General features: G+C 34.7%; 2 protein-coding genes and 1 long non-coding RNA gene across 3 annotated transcripts; 1 reads left to right on the top strand and 2 right to left on the bottom strand.

The window, feature by feature from the left end:
- Positions 1–5,610: 5,610 nt before the first annotated feature.
- On the top strand, positions 5,611–6,210 carry LOC145005463 (uncharacterized). Its single transcript, XM_078964551.1, has one exon. It carries the CDS (start codon positions 5,611–5,613, stop codon positions 6,208–6,210), a length of 600 nt encoding a protein of 199 aa, XP_078820677.1.
- Positions 6,211–7,739: 1,529 nt separating this feature from the next.
- Positions 7,740–8,269, bottom strand: LOC144997665 (uncharacterized). Its single transcript, XR_013659898.1, has 3 exons — positions 8,205–8,269; positions 7,929–8,123; positions 7,740–7,833 (listed from the first exon to the last, which is right to left on the bottom strand). It is a non-coding gene; the product is annotated as an uncharacterized LOC144997665 (long non-coding RNA).
- Positions 8,270–11,274: 3,005 nt separating this feature from the next.
- Positions 11,275–13,754, bottom strand: LOC145034367 (heavy metal-associated isoprenylated plant protein 3-like). The gene is made up of 5 exons (XM_078982762.1): positions 13,569–13,754; positions 12,638–13,105; positions 12,341–12,555; positions 12,157–12,244; positions 11,275–12,045 (listed from the first exon to the last, which is right to left on the bottom strand). Exons 2-5 carry the CDS (start codon positions 12,813–12,815, stop codon positions 11,462–11,464), a joined length of 1,065 nt encoding a protein of 354 aa, XP_078838888.1. The 5' UTR covers positions 12,816–13,105; positions 13,569–13,754; the 3' UTR covers positions 11,275–11,461.
- Between the last annotated feature and the right edge of the window lie 288 nt (positions 13,755–14,042).

The raw sequence follows: 14,042 nt of genomic DNA on the forward strand, positions 1-14,042 counted from the left end.
GTATTTTGGCCTTGGACTCGGCGAGTTAGAGGCCCGACTCGCCGAGTAGAGACGAGACTTGGGACGCGGTTAAGTTGGCGACTCGGCGAGTCCGCGCTATCCGATGAAACCCTAATTTCCAAGGGTTTGCACCCTATTTAATCTCTCATTTCCGCCCCAAGCCAGCCCCTATTCACCCTCAGAGCCCCTAACCCTCGTTCAAAGCTTATTTCCTTGAGAGTTTGAAGCATTCTTGTGTGTTCTTGAAGGATTTGAGAAGGAAGTGGAGTTGATCAAGAGGAAGGGAAGGAAACCAAGCATCTTAGTGTCCTCTCAGTGATTCCTTTGAGGTATAACCCATTTTCCCTCTGATTCTATGCTTATTATTCCATTAAGTCTTTCTTGAGCCATTCCCTAAGCTTGTATGTGCAATATAATTCATAATAAGTTGATTGGCCTTTAGATCTAGGCATGATTGAGCTCCAGGAGCTCAGATCCGTTGCCTTTATGGACCCATGTTGCTTGTTCACCCCAGATCTACCCTTTTGAGACATTTTGAGCCCTAAATCCCTCATTGGTGAGTATCTACACGTAAAGTTGGAAACTTTACGTGTCATTCATGCTCTAGGAACCCAGATCTGTGAATGGCATAGACTGGAATCGAGCAAAATCGCGTATATAGTGATTGCATGGCGACGACTCGGCGAGTCTGCTCGCGAGTCTCCGAGTTGTCCCCTTTTCGTTGTGTCGAGTGTGAGTAGTGAGTCACGGGGTGTGACTCAGTGAGTTAGAAGCCAAACTCATCCATGGAGGAACTCGGCGAGTTCAAGGCAATCTCCTTAGATCAAGAACAGACTCGGCGAGTTGTTCATACAACTCGGCGAGTCGCAACAGAAGTGTTCATCGGATGAAGATGAACTCGGCGAGTTGTTCATACAACTCGGCGAGTAGGATGAAGGACTTGAACCTCAGTTTAGAAGAAGAACTCGTCGAGTCAACGCCTAACTCGACGAGTAGGGACGGGATCCAGGACATTCGATTGGATAGGGACTCGGCGAGTTGGAGAGCCAACTCGGCGAGTCGGGTCAACTGAAAGTTGACTCTGACTTTGACATGATCAGGGGTAAAATGGTCATTTTACCCAAAGGACAGTTAGCAGTGATTGATTGAGTATGTTGTGGGAATTGCAGCCGGAGGATTTCCGGAGCAGTAGTTGGCAGTCAGTTCTCGACCAGATCAGCAGCTACTTCGAGGTGAGTTACCTTCCAGTAGCGGTGGGTCTACGGCCACAATGTCGGCCCACCAGTAGGAATTGTATGTGGATGATTGTCTCCGTGATAATCATCTAGGGTTACTACTACATGTTCCATGCTTATGTGTTAGTATGATGTGATGCTATGTGTTAGTGGTAGTAGGGGAGATAGTCCCCAAGATATCCGGTCGATAGGGCCGAAGGGGTAGTTATACCCAGCCATGCCAGATAGATTCTTATATTGTGGTACGTATTATGTGGTAGTAGTAGAGGGAAGAAGTAGTCTCCGGTACCCGGTCGAGAGGACCGAAGGGAGGCCAGCACCCAGATATGTTAGGTAGTATCCGGTCGAGAGGACCGAAGGGGAGGCCAGCACCCAGGTATGCTAGGCAATATCCGGTCGAGAGGACCGAAGGGGTAGGTCGGGCACCCAGATATGCCTGACGATAGATGTATGTTATGTGATTATTATGGTATGTGGTACTGTGGGGGAACTCACTAAGCTTTGTGCTTACGTTTTTCAGTGTCGTTTCAGGTACCTTTTCAGCCAAAGGGAAAGAGCAGGCTCGGTAGCAACATATCACACACACTTTTGTTTCCGCAGTTATGAGTTTATTATGGGATTGACACTTTGATATTTTGGTTGTTTAAATGTTGTGGATTTCAATTTGGTTTTCGATGTGAAATGGTTTAATTATACAATGTTTTAATTATTAATGATTTCCAAGTAATGATTTATAAACAAAATTTTTGGACGTGAAAATTAGGTCGTTACAGGGTTTATGTATGTTTAGTACATCACTTTCATGTTTAATTTGTAATATATTAATGCCATTTTTATGATTTATTGTGTTTTTTTATAATACTTTAATGTATATTGCATCATACAAACTCATGATTTTATCAAATAATTGAATTTACAAAACATAAATTATATATTTATAACGATTTATATATTTATTTTAAACCAAAAGTAAGTTAATAACATAACTTCTGTTTTTATAAATTAATATATTTTTTTTCCAAATTTTTGATTAGTTATTACTATTTCAAATTATTAATAATGTTTTTCTTGATCAACTGTGGTTTTCATGGGTTTTAAACCTAGTATATATATATATATATATATATATATATATATATATATATATATATATATATATATATATATATATATATATATATATATATATATTGCTTGTTTAATATACTACAAATTTCAAAGCCGAAAATTAATTGCTATACTAAACTACCATGGTATTACAGGTTAAAAAGAAACACCAAAGTGGGAAAAGATAGCATTTTATGATACCATATACATCACAGTTTTAATTTGTTAGTGTATATTCTAGTTATCTTGTATCTTTGTATCTTTGGGGTCCGTTTTTTAATTCCCATGTAGGTTAGGGTAGTTTTGTGTATTTTATACCTTTTAGTTTAATTCTCTTTGCTTGAACGTTCATTCCTCTGTAAGCTGTATCAAAACTCTTCACAGCAAAAAGGGCTTGAAGCTTTTAATCAAATCACTTCATCTTTCTCACATTTTTATGATCTTCATATATATATATATATATATATATATATATATATATATATATATATATATATATATATATATATATATATATATATATATATATATATATATAATTTATGCAAAACATCGAACAATTGGCATGGGTTATGAAATAATTGTAACATATAACTGTAACATAGAAACAAAGAGATATGCTCTTACTTTGTTAGTAGCAAAGTCAGATACATGTATGTGTGAGTGATGTGTGTTTTGTGTATAGAGCGAGAGAGGGTTGTTCTGGTGGGAGAGAGAGAGAGAGAGAGAGAGAGAGAGAGAGAGAGAGAGAGAGAGAGAGAGTTGAGAGTAAAGAAGCAACATCAATATCTACAACAACCAAAAACTATTATATCTTTAAAATATATTTCCAACATCCAAACTTAACTTTGGAGTAAGTATAAATAAAATGGATCGAATTAATCAGGAAAAATAAATGGGTTTATGAAGATATTACCATTTGTCAGTTCTTGCATACATCCAAGTTCCTTTAAGCAAAAATGTCTTCAATCTCGTGAATCTTTGCAGTTTTGAATTAAACTGGATGATGCTCTAAGAGCTTTCACCTTGTGGTGATATTATATATATGTAGAAGGTAGTGTAAGAAGATAAATGAGGGGCATTAGGTAGTTGGTGAAGAGAAAAGAATCAGTACGTTTATTGCTTGATGCAGAGAAGGCCACTATCGTGGTGATCAACCTTCTTCTTTGCCTAATAATTATCGCTTACTAAAGGGAGAGATTATCGGAGGCGTCGAAAACGAATAAAAAATTATGTTAACAAAAGGAAAGTGTTTCTGTTCTTAGAATGATCGGTATGGGCCAAACGAGAACCAAGACGACTGACGTGGCTAGAGGCAACGGCTGCGTAATGGGGGGAACACCGCCCCTGCTCGTTGCAACTCGTCGAAGGTAGATCCAGGGACGAAACACAGACACTAAAACCTATGAGGACGAAGATGAAAACTTCAAAATATGCAAAATCATGTATTATTTTATTTTATTAAGAAGATGTTATTTTATTTATTTGAACATAACTTTAGAAGATACTTTTATGACATATGATACACCTAACATAAAAGAAATATGTAAGGTTTATATTACAATATTTCTATCCAAATAATTGCCATAATAATCATGTAAACAAAAAGCTCAAAACATTATTTATATTATTTCGAAATTATTGAAATAATTAAATCGTAAATAGTTATATTATGTTACGTACTATTTCTAAAAAACAAAAAAATAATAATAACAATAATAAATTCACCACAGTCATAGTCATATACACTATACAGAGAATCCTATTTACAATTCCTAAAATCCTATTTGCTTTTTAGAACATCATGTTTAATTTATCAGAAATTGGGCAAAATCATATCTTTCTACTATCACAAATTTACAATCACAAGTATTGTTGGATAAAAGAAAGCATAGAGCATGAGCGAGATTAAGGCTGTGATATGTGATAGAGAAACAACATGTTCATATAAAATAGAAAGAAAGAGAAGGCTTGAGACCGGTAAAACCTGGCGATACGAATGAGTTTGAAGGCGTTGACTGGCGAGTCAGGAGCGACGTTCAACATTGACCGGTGTAGTTTTGAAGTTTGTGAACGGACGGGTTGTACGAAAGATGCGACGGGGCATGGAGGTTTCGGACTATGAACAAAGTGAAGTTCTAAGGCGGTTAGGGTTTTTAAGTTTTCTGATTTTTTGAGATTTGTTTTCTGTATATCTGTGGCTTTTATAAAAGTTTTGATAGATTTTGATCAAGTTTGCATTTGTCAATTTTATTTAGATTAAAAGATTATCAATTTTTTAATCTTATTTTTATTTTAGGATTGAAATTTAACTTAGGATCTATTTATGTTATGATTCTTTATATTTGAATCACTAAGTTTTTTTTAAATTAAAAATACTATAGAATTTTTATATTTTTTACTCAATGTCTAAATCTAATAAGCGAGAGACTTTTCTTATACAAAATTATTCTTTTGAAGCAGACAAACCAGCATGTTCTTCATCTTTAGCCGTATTCAAGCTGTTCTTGGGTTCTTTTTATTTTTCTTAATATTGAATCGCAATCCTAATACATTTTACAATGTCATAACCTAAGTATTTAGACAAAAAAGAAAGGGGCCATGCCCCCCCTTGACTCCTTCATAGCTCCGCTACTGGGTAGATCTCGTTGGCATGGGGATGGGAGGAAACAGATCAATTGTGACCGTTTGAGTGCAACGGTTTGAAAAAAAAATTAATTATTAAAAAAACAATTAATTATCTTATAAATACCTCCTATTTTATTAAAAATTTCACACTTTCTCTTCTCTTCTCTACATACTTTCAATTATCTTCAAAAAAAATATGGATCATTTCGACTCGTCCGATGATTCAGATGACGATATTTTCTTTAGGATGATGTATCATTATTACACTACCGACCTGCTACAACCAGACCCAACCCCGCTACTAACAAGACGTGCGATGTTAAACAGAAATCGCAAGGAAGGACACGAACATCTATATCGCGATTACTTTGCGGATAATTGTGTATACAGGGCGAAGGACTTCAAAAGAATATTTCGTTTGAGTAGGAATGTGTTCTTATGAATCGTCAACGTCTTGGAAAGCCGGTATCGTTTGTTTACTATATTTTTATACAAAATAAATAAAAATGTACTACATGTTTCTTTAATTTTACAACATATGCAATATATTTTTAAACTGTAGTTAATTTATGTTTAGGTACGAATTTTTTCAATTAAGATATGATGCTAGAGGTAGACGGGGGTTTACAACATTGTAGAAATGTGTTGCGGCCATTCGTTTGATGGTTATGGGGGAGTCATCCGACACCATGGACGACTATATGAGATGTCCGAAAGAACCGCAAGAGAGAGTTTGTATACATTGTCAAGGGGTGTTATTGAAACTTTTGGTGACGTGTATTTGCGGAAACCTTCGTTGCATGATTTGCAAGAATTATATGCGGCGCATGAAGAACGCCATGGGTTTCCCGGAATGATTGGAAGCATTGATTGCACACACTGGAAATGGAAAAATTGTCCGGTAGCATGGAAAGGGCAATACACAAGTGGTCATCACGGATCACCTTCGTTGGTGTTAGAGACCGTCGCTTCTCAAGATTTATGGATTTTGCATGCATTTTTTGGGGTTGCAGGTTCCAACAACGACGTCAACGTTCTTGATCAGTCGCCAATATTCGACGATCTTTTGAATGGAAAAGCCCCGGATGCTCCTTTCACGGTGAATGAAAACGAATACAAATATGGGTATTACCTTACAGATGAAATATATCCTCAATATTCTACATTCGTGAAGGCATTCCGCCACTCGGTTGAAGAACGAAACAAATGTTTTAAGAGAAGACAAGAAGGAGCACGTTAGGATGTGTAACGTGCTTTTGGAGTGCTGAAGGCGAAGTGACATATAGTCGAACATGCAGCACGACCGTTGGATTTAGAAACTTTACGATATATCATGTATGCATGTATCATAATGCATAACATGGTAGTAGAACATAAAGGGCAAAATATTGCACACTATATCCCAATAGAGCCCAGACACGTTCAGTTTCAACCAGGAACAACAGATTATTTGCATCACGTTATTGACATTCAGGACGCAAATAAACACAGACAACTTCGAGAGGACTTGGCGGATTATATCTTCTATGGTAACAATAACGATAACGAATAGCGTTGTATTTTTTTTTTTTTAATTTGAATGTTATTTCTTTTTTTGTTTTTGGATATTATGTGTAATTTAGTCATTATGTTAATTTTAATCTTTAAAAATTTTTAATCTTTTTTTTATAATTTTTAAACATTATGTTTTATTTATTTTTTAATTTAAAAAATATTTGTCTCAATTTAAAAAAAAAATCCAAATAAATAAAAAATAAATTGTAAAATGAAAAAAAAAAAAATTGGTGTCATAACAAGATACAACATGTTACCAATTTCCTCGCTTGGTGTTATGACACCATTGATGATGTGGCATGTGATGTGACACCAAAATGGTGTTACATCTAGTTGTCCACACCTTATGGTCTTAGAGCGTATCTCTAGCATTTTCTAGATAATCAACATAGAATATCGGTGATCAATAGCTGATTTTTCGGCTTAAAGTTGGAAACTCCTGAGTTTGAAATTGAAGGCAGGAAAAATGAGCAAAACTATTATGTTAAGGTTCTTGTATCCGGAACACGAGAGTTGCACGGATGACGGAAGGTGGTAGTGGAGGTCCGTTTGAATACTGTGTGGTATAACCATGGTTAACATAACCTTCGTTAATGTAACCATGGTTAGCATAATCCTCTTTACATAATCATGGTTAGAAGAAGTTGCAACCGGCTATAATAATTTTGATTATACGTTGATATCGTGTACGTGTACGGGTTTTGACTTTTGACCATGATATTCAAGCTTGTTGACCAGCTCTACGTCTCTACTACCATCTTTGCCGCCACTATCACCGCCAACCGCCTGTCTCTCGCCTTTTTTTTTCTTCTCACCACCATCAACACTTTTTTCATTTATTTTTTTTATCACCCCCTTTAATCTTTCTCTCTCTCTCTCTCTTGTTTTTTTTTTTTTTTTTTTTTTTTTTTTTTTTTTTTTTCCTAGTCATCACCTTTATCACCTTTTTTAGGAAGGATAATATCCACATTTCTTTTTAACTTTTCTTTCAAGCATTGTCCTTTTTCAATATGATCAAATCCTTGCTGGCATCCGGTATTACACTATTACTGATTCTACCCCCTATTCACAATCAACAAAAAAGAATATTTATTAATTCCAAATATTCTAGCATTTTATTTGAACTTGTAAAAAAGTATATATATTTTTTAAATGATTATTGTTTTCGATCAAAATAGCAAATAAAATTATAACAAAAAGGATTTATGCATGAAAAATAATTGATACATTGCGTTTAATTTTGTGTGCACATCCCCCACAATGAAGTGGAATCTTCAGCATCACCATGCTCGATTGAATATGTAATTACCTAGAAAAATAAAGATAATCAACTAAAAACCCATAATCAAACTCTTAAACCCATAATTAAGTAATTAACAGATTAGTTTAACCAATTTGCAATACCTCTTTGGGTTTTTCTTATCGGATTTTTTCTCCGGCAGCTTATCACCACCCTTCTTATCGTCCTTATTTGGTTCAGGAGAGATAATCTTCACCTTCTTGAATTCTTCGTCTTGTGTTCTACTCTCTACTTGAAGCTCGAAGGGTCCACCTTTCCGGTCAAGTCAATTTGTCGCCGTCAATATTGGCATTGCTTACCTGCAATCACACTAAGAGTAATCGAACAAACATATCTACTGCTTATAAGAATTTTGAGATCCAAATCGATACAATTTGTACCTTCCAAGTGACGGATGAATTTTGTGACTTTGTTAGCGCGGCCGTCGCAACTCGCAACGCAAAATTAAGACAAGACAAAAATATTCAAGGAAGCACTGCACGTATATGGACTCTTTGGAACAGTGGAAGCAATCATAAGTCGATTCATCATAAGTATCTTGTAATTGTTTACGAATTAACGCTTTTACCAGATAAACCAATTACCAATTAAATATGAAAGCGTTTACACAAATATGATTTTAAGGGTTTTTTTTTTAAAAATAATTTTTATTTATTAACTTATTATAATCTTAATGGGATAATATTATCTTATTGTATTTCTTTTGTTTTAGAGATAATATTATCTTATAATATTCTTTTTAAAGTAAAAATAATAATTTAAAAGTTATATCTTTTAAAAAACCTATGTAAAACAAATGATATAAAGTTGTCGAAATTGTGATTTTGATTAGAGGATTATGGATCCTACGAATCCACCTATGTAAATTGATCTTGATCATATTTTGGTAAAATAAGGATACAATAGTAGGATCGAATTGTAAGATCGTTATAGTTTATTTATTCTCTTTAAAAAATATAATATTTTATTTTGGGCTAACTAAGTGCATCGAATATGAACCCGAATCAATCTTCTGAACGAACTTACGATCACGATTTTGCAAAGTGAAAAACAATCGTATATAGGATGCCAGTCTTGATGACTTTGAATGATATCATTTATCAGAAAAATATAAAAAACAATTACTTTTAGAAGAAAAAATATTTGTATAATAGATATTTTCTGTCAAATAAATAAAATATTGTAAGATTAAGTTAAGATAATACAATACGTCTCACAGAATACCTTCAAATGAAATATTTACGAAAAAATATCTTTGAACATCTTAAAACTTTTTGTACATATTTAAAATTTGTAGATTTTACACCGAAACATTTTTGATCTTTCTTCAATATATCACACCATATTTACAAAAAAAGGTAAATGTCATTTTAACCCAATGAACTTTCAGGTTTTGATTTAAATGGTCCCTTGTGATTTTTTTTTTTTTTTTTTTTTTTTTTTTTTTTTTTTTTTTTTTTTTGCATTATAGGGGAACGAATTCAACTTTTACCGGTTAGTTTGGTCAAGTTACCTGTAATAATAGGTTACTACTGTCAAAAAGAGTGCCACATAGGAAATAATATGTTGATTTGTAATTATATACCTCTATATCGGTCCTAGTCAACAAATATTGGTCCCCACCACCTTCTTCCCTTATTTCCTTCTTCAGATCATCTCATTCCCTCCTTCCACCCTGGTTTTCTTTCTAAGATAAATGAAAGCCTTTTTTTTATCGTGGGTATGAAAATGAAGATGAAGGTATCCCCGTCAAAATTAAACCCAAATCAAACCTCACCATTACTTCAGAAAAAAAAACATCACAGGTTTGAAACCTATGACCGCCCTGTTTATCGAACCCTATATATCGTTGCTTTGGTTACCGTCAACGACGATGCATCTTTTTGTCATTGCTCTGCTTCATCTCTACTTCAGCCACCAGCCGGTGAAAGCCCTCCCCTCCCCTCCCCTCCACTCACTAGTTGACCCTTCCCAACCACCCAAATCAGATCAAGATTGGGAAAGATCAGGGGATGAAGATCATGTGTTTATGGCTGGAGGATGGAATTAAGCCTAAATCAAAACCCCACCATTAAAAATTGAACCCATATGAAATTAAGCCTAAATCAAACCCAACGTCCTGAATGTTCAAGAAAGAAGCAGTAGAGCTTTACGAGCATATGATGGATAGTCCTTACAAGCATTTTTTTTGATCAGCCTTAGGAGCTTCAAGGCCTCCTCAAATTTTCTCTCTAACAACAGTTTTTGAACAAATTCTTGTAGGTCGCCTACCATGGTTTCACCCTACCTGTCTTGTCTCAGTCATTTCAACAAGCACCTGGTGTGCTTCAATGGCCTTGTTTTGACTCAAGAACCCATTTACCAAAACGTCCAAAAGATCCGCATCAGCCTCACAACCTTTCTCGATCATGTTGGCGAAAATGATCAGAGCTTTGTCAACTTCATTGGCTGAACAGTGTCCCTTGATTAGAATCGTCCATGTCTTTGATGTCAGGATTGCAACCATTTGCTTGCATTTCATCGAGCACCTTGGCTGCATCTTCTAGTCTTCGGGCTTTACATAGACCAAAGAATAATTGGTTGTAGGTTATGTTGTCGGGTTCGTATCCTGCATCTTTCAAGGCTGTCATCATCTTCTTGGCTTCATCAAATTGACCTACAGTTGTTAATGATCTATGAATACCATCATAAACGCTTTTTGAAAGAGAGTTTCCTGTGGTTTCAAATTTATTTACTACCCGAAAAACAAGATCCAAATTTGGTGAAAGGTTGCTTGCAATGGTTCTTAGAAGAACATTACAATGTTGAATTGAGGGCTTGTAAGGACTATCCATCATATGCTCATAAAAAATCTGGTTGAGGACGCTCGAGATCACAATCACGGGAGGTGAGCGAAACGTTGAAGTCGATTCACGTTTTTGGCAGGGTCTCTTGACGTAGATCTGATTCATAGAGGTTGCGATATAGAGAAATCCATCGATCCCATTGAGGGTCATTGTGACGTCTCAAATATTCAGACATGTGGCAAGTGAAGTGGCCTACTTGTCTAATGGTACATGATGAAAAGGAAGGGGTTCAGCGGGTGACCCCTTCACATTCTTGATAATGATATTTTAAATCCTGAAAACATGAATTTGTTCCCTTATAATGCAAAAAAATATCACAAGGGACCATTTAAACCAAAATTTGTAAGTTCATTGGGTTACATTGACATTTTCCCTACGAAAAATATAATGAAATAATAATATTAAAAGAAAAAATGCTTAAATTTTGATCATATTTACGAAAAATCATCATAATAAGTTGATGACCAATTTACAAGGTAAAAGCCCAATTTTTTAAACAATTGCAAGTTTTTTAAGCTTCATTGAAAAAAAAAACATTATCGACTATGAGGCTAAATTGTAAGAATTTTTCTGAAAAATTCCTATTATATTTTCAAGTAATTATACATTTATTGATTTCAACAAATCGCATAAACAATGAATCCATAATAACAAAAAAAATTTAATAAAACTAACCTATATTAGGAAAATCTATGGGGTCATTAGACAGTATGAACTCTACCTATACAAATCATGAATCTCATTGAATCAATTAGACTCTAATTAGAAATATGATCGTTGATAAATCTAGTTTACATAACTGAACAAGCGTTAGGGTTTTCATCGCTGAACATTCCTGTATCTGGAACACGAGAGTCGTGAAGGTACATAGAAGGAGGTGGTGCAGGTCCGTTTGAATACTGTGTGGCATAACCATGGTTAACATAACCCTCGTTACTATAACCATGGTTAACATAACCCTCGTTTATAAGACCATGGTTATAAGAAGTTGAAACCCCATAATCTTGATTGTAATAACTTTGATTATACGTTGGTATCGTGTATGTGTATGGGTTTTGACCATGATATTCAAGCTTGTTGACCACCTCTAAGCCTCTACTACCATCTTTGCCACCACCATCACCACCAACCGCCTTTCCTTCTTTTTTCTTCTCGCCACCACCTAAACTTTTTTCTTTTATTTTCTTATCACCCCCTTCATCTTTCTCCTTTTTGTCATTTTTCTTGTCATCACCTTTTTCATCTTTTTTAGGAAGGATAATATCAACATCTCTTTTTAATTTTTCTTTCAAGTATGGTGCAAGTTCTTTCACGTCCATTGTCCCTTTCACCATGATCAAATCTTTGCTGGCATCCGGTATTACCGATTCTACCCCTATTCACAATCAATGAAAAGAAATATTAATTCCAAATATTCTTGCATTTTATTTGAACTTGTACAAAAAGTACAATCGTGAATATAACTATAAATTGAACAATAACTGACCTTTGATCTTTGATATGGTTCGTTTAATTTTATGAGCGCATCCATCACAATGGAGTGGAATCTTCAACATCACCATGCTCGATTGAATCTGTAATAACCAGAAAAATAAATTTAGTTAACTAAAAACCCATTAATCAAACTCTTAAACCCATGATAAACTGATTGGTTAATCAATTTGCAATACCTCTTTAGGTTTTTTAGCATCTGTCTTCTTCTCATCGGATTTTTTCTCCGGCGACTTATCATCACCCTTCTTCTCGTCCTTTTTCGGCTGAGGAGAAATAATCTCCACCTTCTTCTTCGTCTTATGTTCCAATCGCTCCTTAACGCTCGTAGGGTCCACTTTCCCGGTTACAGTCAATTTGTCGCCGTCAATATCGACATTCACAGATTCAACACCTGCAATCACACCATGAGTAATCGAACAAACAGATAATACCCCTTACGAAATTGAGCGACTCAAATTTGATAAAATTTGTACCTTCAAAATGACGGATGGATTTTGTGACTTTCTTAGCGCAGCCGTCGCAATGCAAATCGAGTTTTAAGACGACGGTGGTGGAACCGGCGTCGGACTTCTTTGCGCCGCCTTCATCAACCGGCTTCGTCTTCCCGGCATCCTTTTTCTTATCATTCTTCTTAAAACTAAGCATGCCCATTTGGATCTACGGTTAATGTATGGATGATGTTGGGAATCCGATTTGAAGATAGAAAAATGGATGTAATGTTGGGAATTTATATATGGGGGTTAGTTGAATCATGAATGTATGTATGATGGATGATGGTAGACAGGAAGTTTGACCGTCGTTGGGTGTCTATATTTGACGGGCGGGTTACTTCTTGACCCGATATATTGAATTTGACCAAATATTTGTACCAAATACTGAATTGTACGCCGGCTTTCTCTATTGGGTTGTGGATGGGTCAAAGTCAAAATTTGGATCATCAACTGTAATTCCACACATGGAAAATACAATTTGTCTTTGTTAATTTGACAATTAGTTCTGTTATGAAAGTTTAAAATGATGAAAAAAACCCATAAATCTTTTTATATGTTTTATTTTGAAAATCGATCCTAATTGAATATAATTAAAAACAGGTAATTTGAGATATATACCTTAAATGTAACGTTTTTTTTAGGTTTGTTAACATTTTATATAATTTTAAAACATTTAGAAGTTGAATGAACTCGGTTGTCATTTTTAAAATGACCAAAAAAAAGTGAGATTGATTAAACATGTTTTAGTAAGAAGAATTTGATTGTTGACAAAATTACAAATGATATTCTTTAAATGTCGTTTGTTTTTCTAGATAAATGGAGTAACACATTCTATTCAAATTGTTCAAAAATGCAAACATTGTTTTTCTTGTAAAGTTCGACATGAACACTTTGTTTGTCCATACGGCCATACCTAATAGCTGATGCATCTCTCCAAATCATTTGATCATCATATATGGATTCCCTTTTCCATTGTGAATTGTGATTATTTCGTTAGCCGATACATTTTAATGACTTAAATCTTGCACCATTTGAGGCTCCTGGTTATAACTTTGGGTTTTTTGGTTTGTGGTTTGCAATATGTATTTTGTTTGTTGCGAATTGTGATCACAGAATTGAGTCATATTCTTGTTTCTTTCCATTTGTGATTATCAAATATGAGTTTTCGACTTTTGAGGCTCCTAATCATCTTATCTAAATATAGGTTTTTCTTTGGTTATGAATTGTTGGGGTTCTGTAATTGTGAAATTTTTTCTTGACTTTAGAGGCTATAATGGAATATAAATTAAATAATAAGTTAATAGTGATCTACAAACTTAAAGTTCACAAATGTCACTATAAATTGGTTTTGAAGTTCCCTTTTGTCTTATATAACATTATGTTTTGT

The sequence above is a fragment of the Lactuca saligna genome, chromosome 1 (genome assembly GCF_052625555.1).
Source record: "Lactuca saligna cultivar CGN05327 chromosome 1, ASM5262555v1, whole genome shotgun sequence".
Classification (NCBI taxonomy): domain Eukaryota; kingdom Viridiplantae; phylum Streptophyta; class Magnoliopsida; order Asterales; family Asteraceae; genus Lactuca; species Lactuca saligna.

Coding starts and splice junctions, on each gene's coding strand:
- LOC145034367 (XM_078982762.1), bottom strand. CDS start 12,815: ATGGGCATGCTTAGTTTTAAGAAGAATGATAAGAAAAAGGATGCCGGG. Junction 12,556..12,637: donor ATCCATCCGTCATTTTGAAG/GTACAAATTTTA, acceptor GTGTGATTGCAG/GTGTTGAATCTGTGAATGTC. Junction 12,245..12,340: donor ATGCTAAAAAACCTAAAGAG/GTATTGCAAATT, acceptor TGGTTATTACAG/ATTCAATCGAGCATGGTGAT.
- LOC145005463 (XM_078964551.1), top strand. CDS start 5,611: ATGTGTTGCGGCCATTCGTTTGATGGTTATGGGGGAGTCATCCGACAC.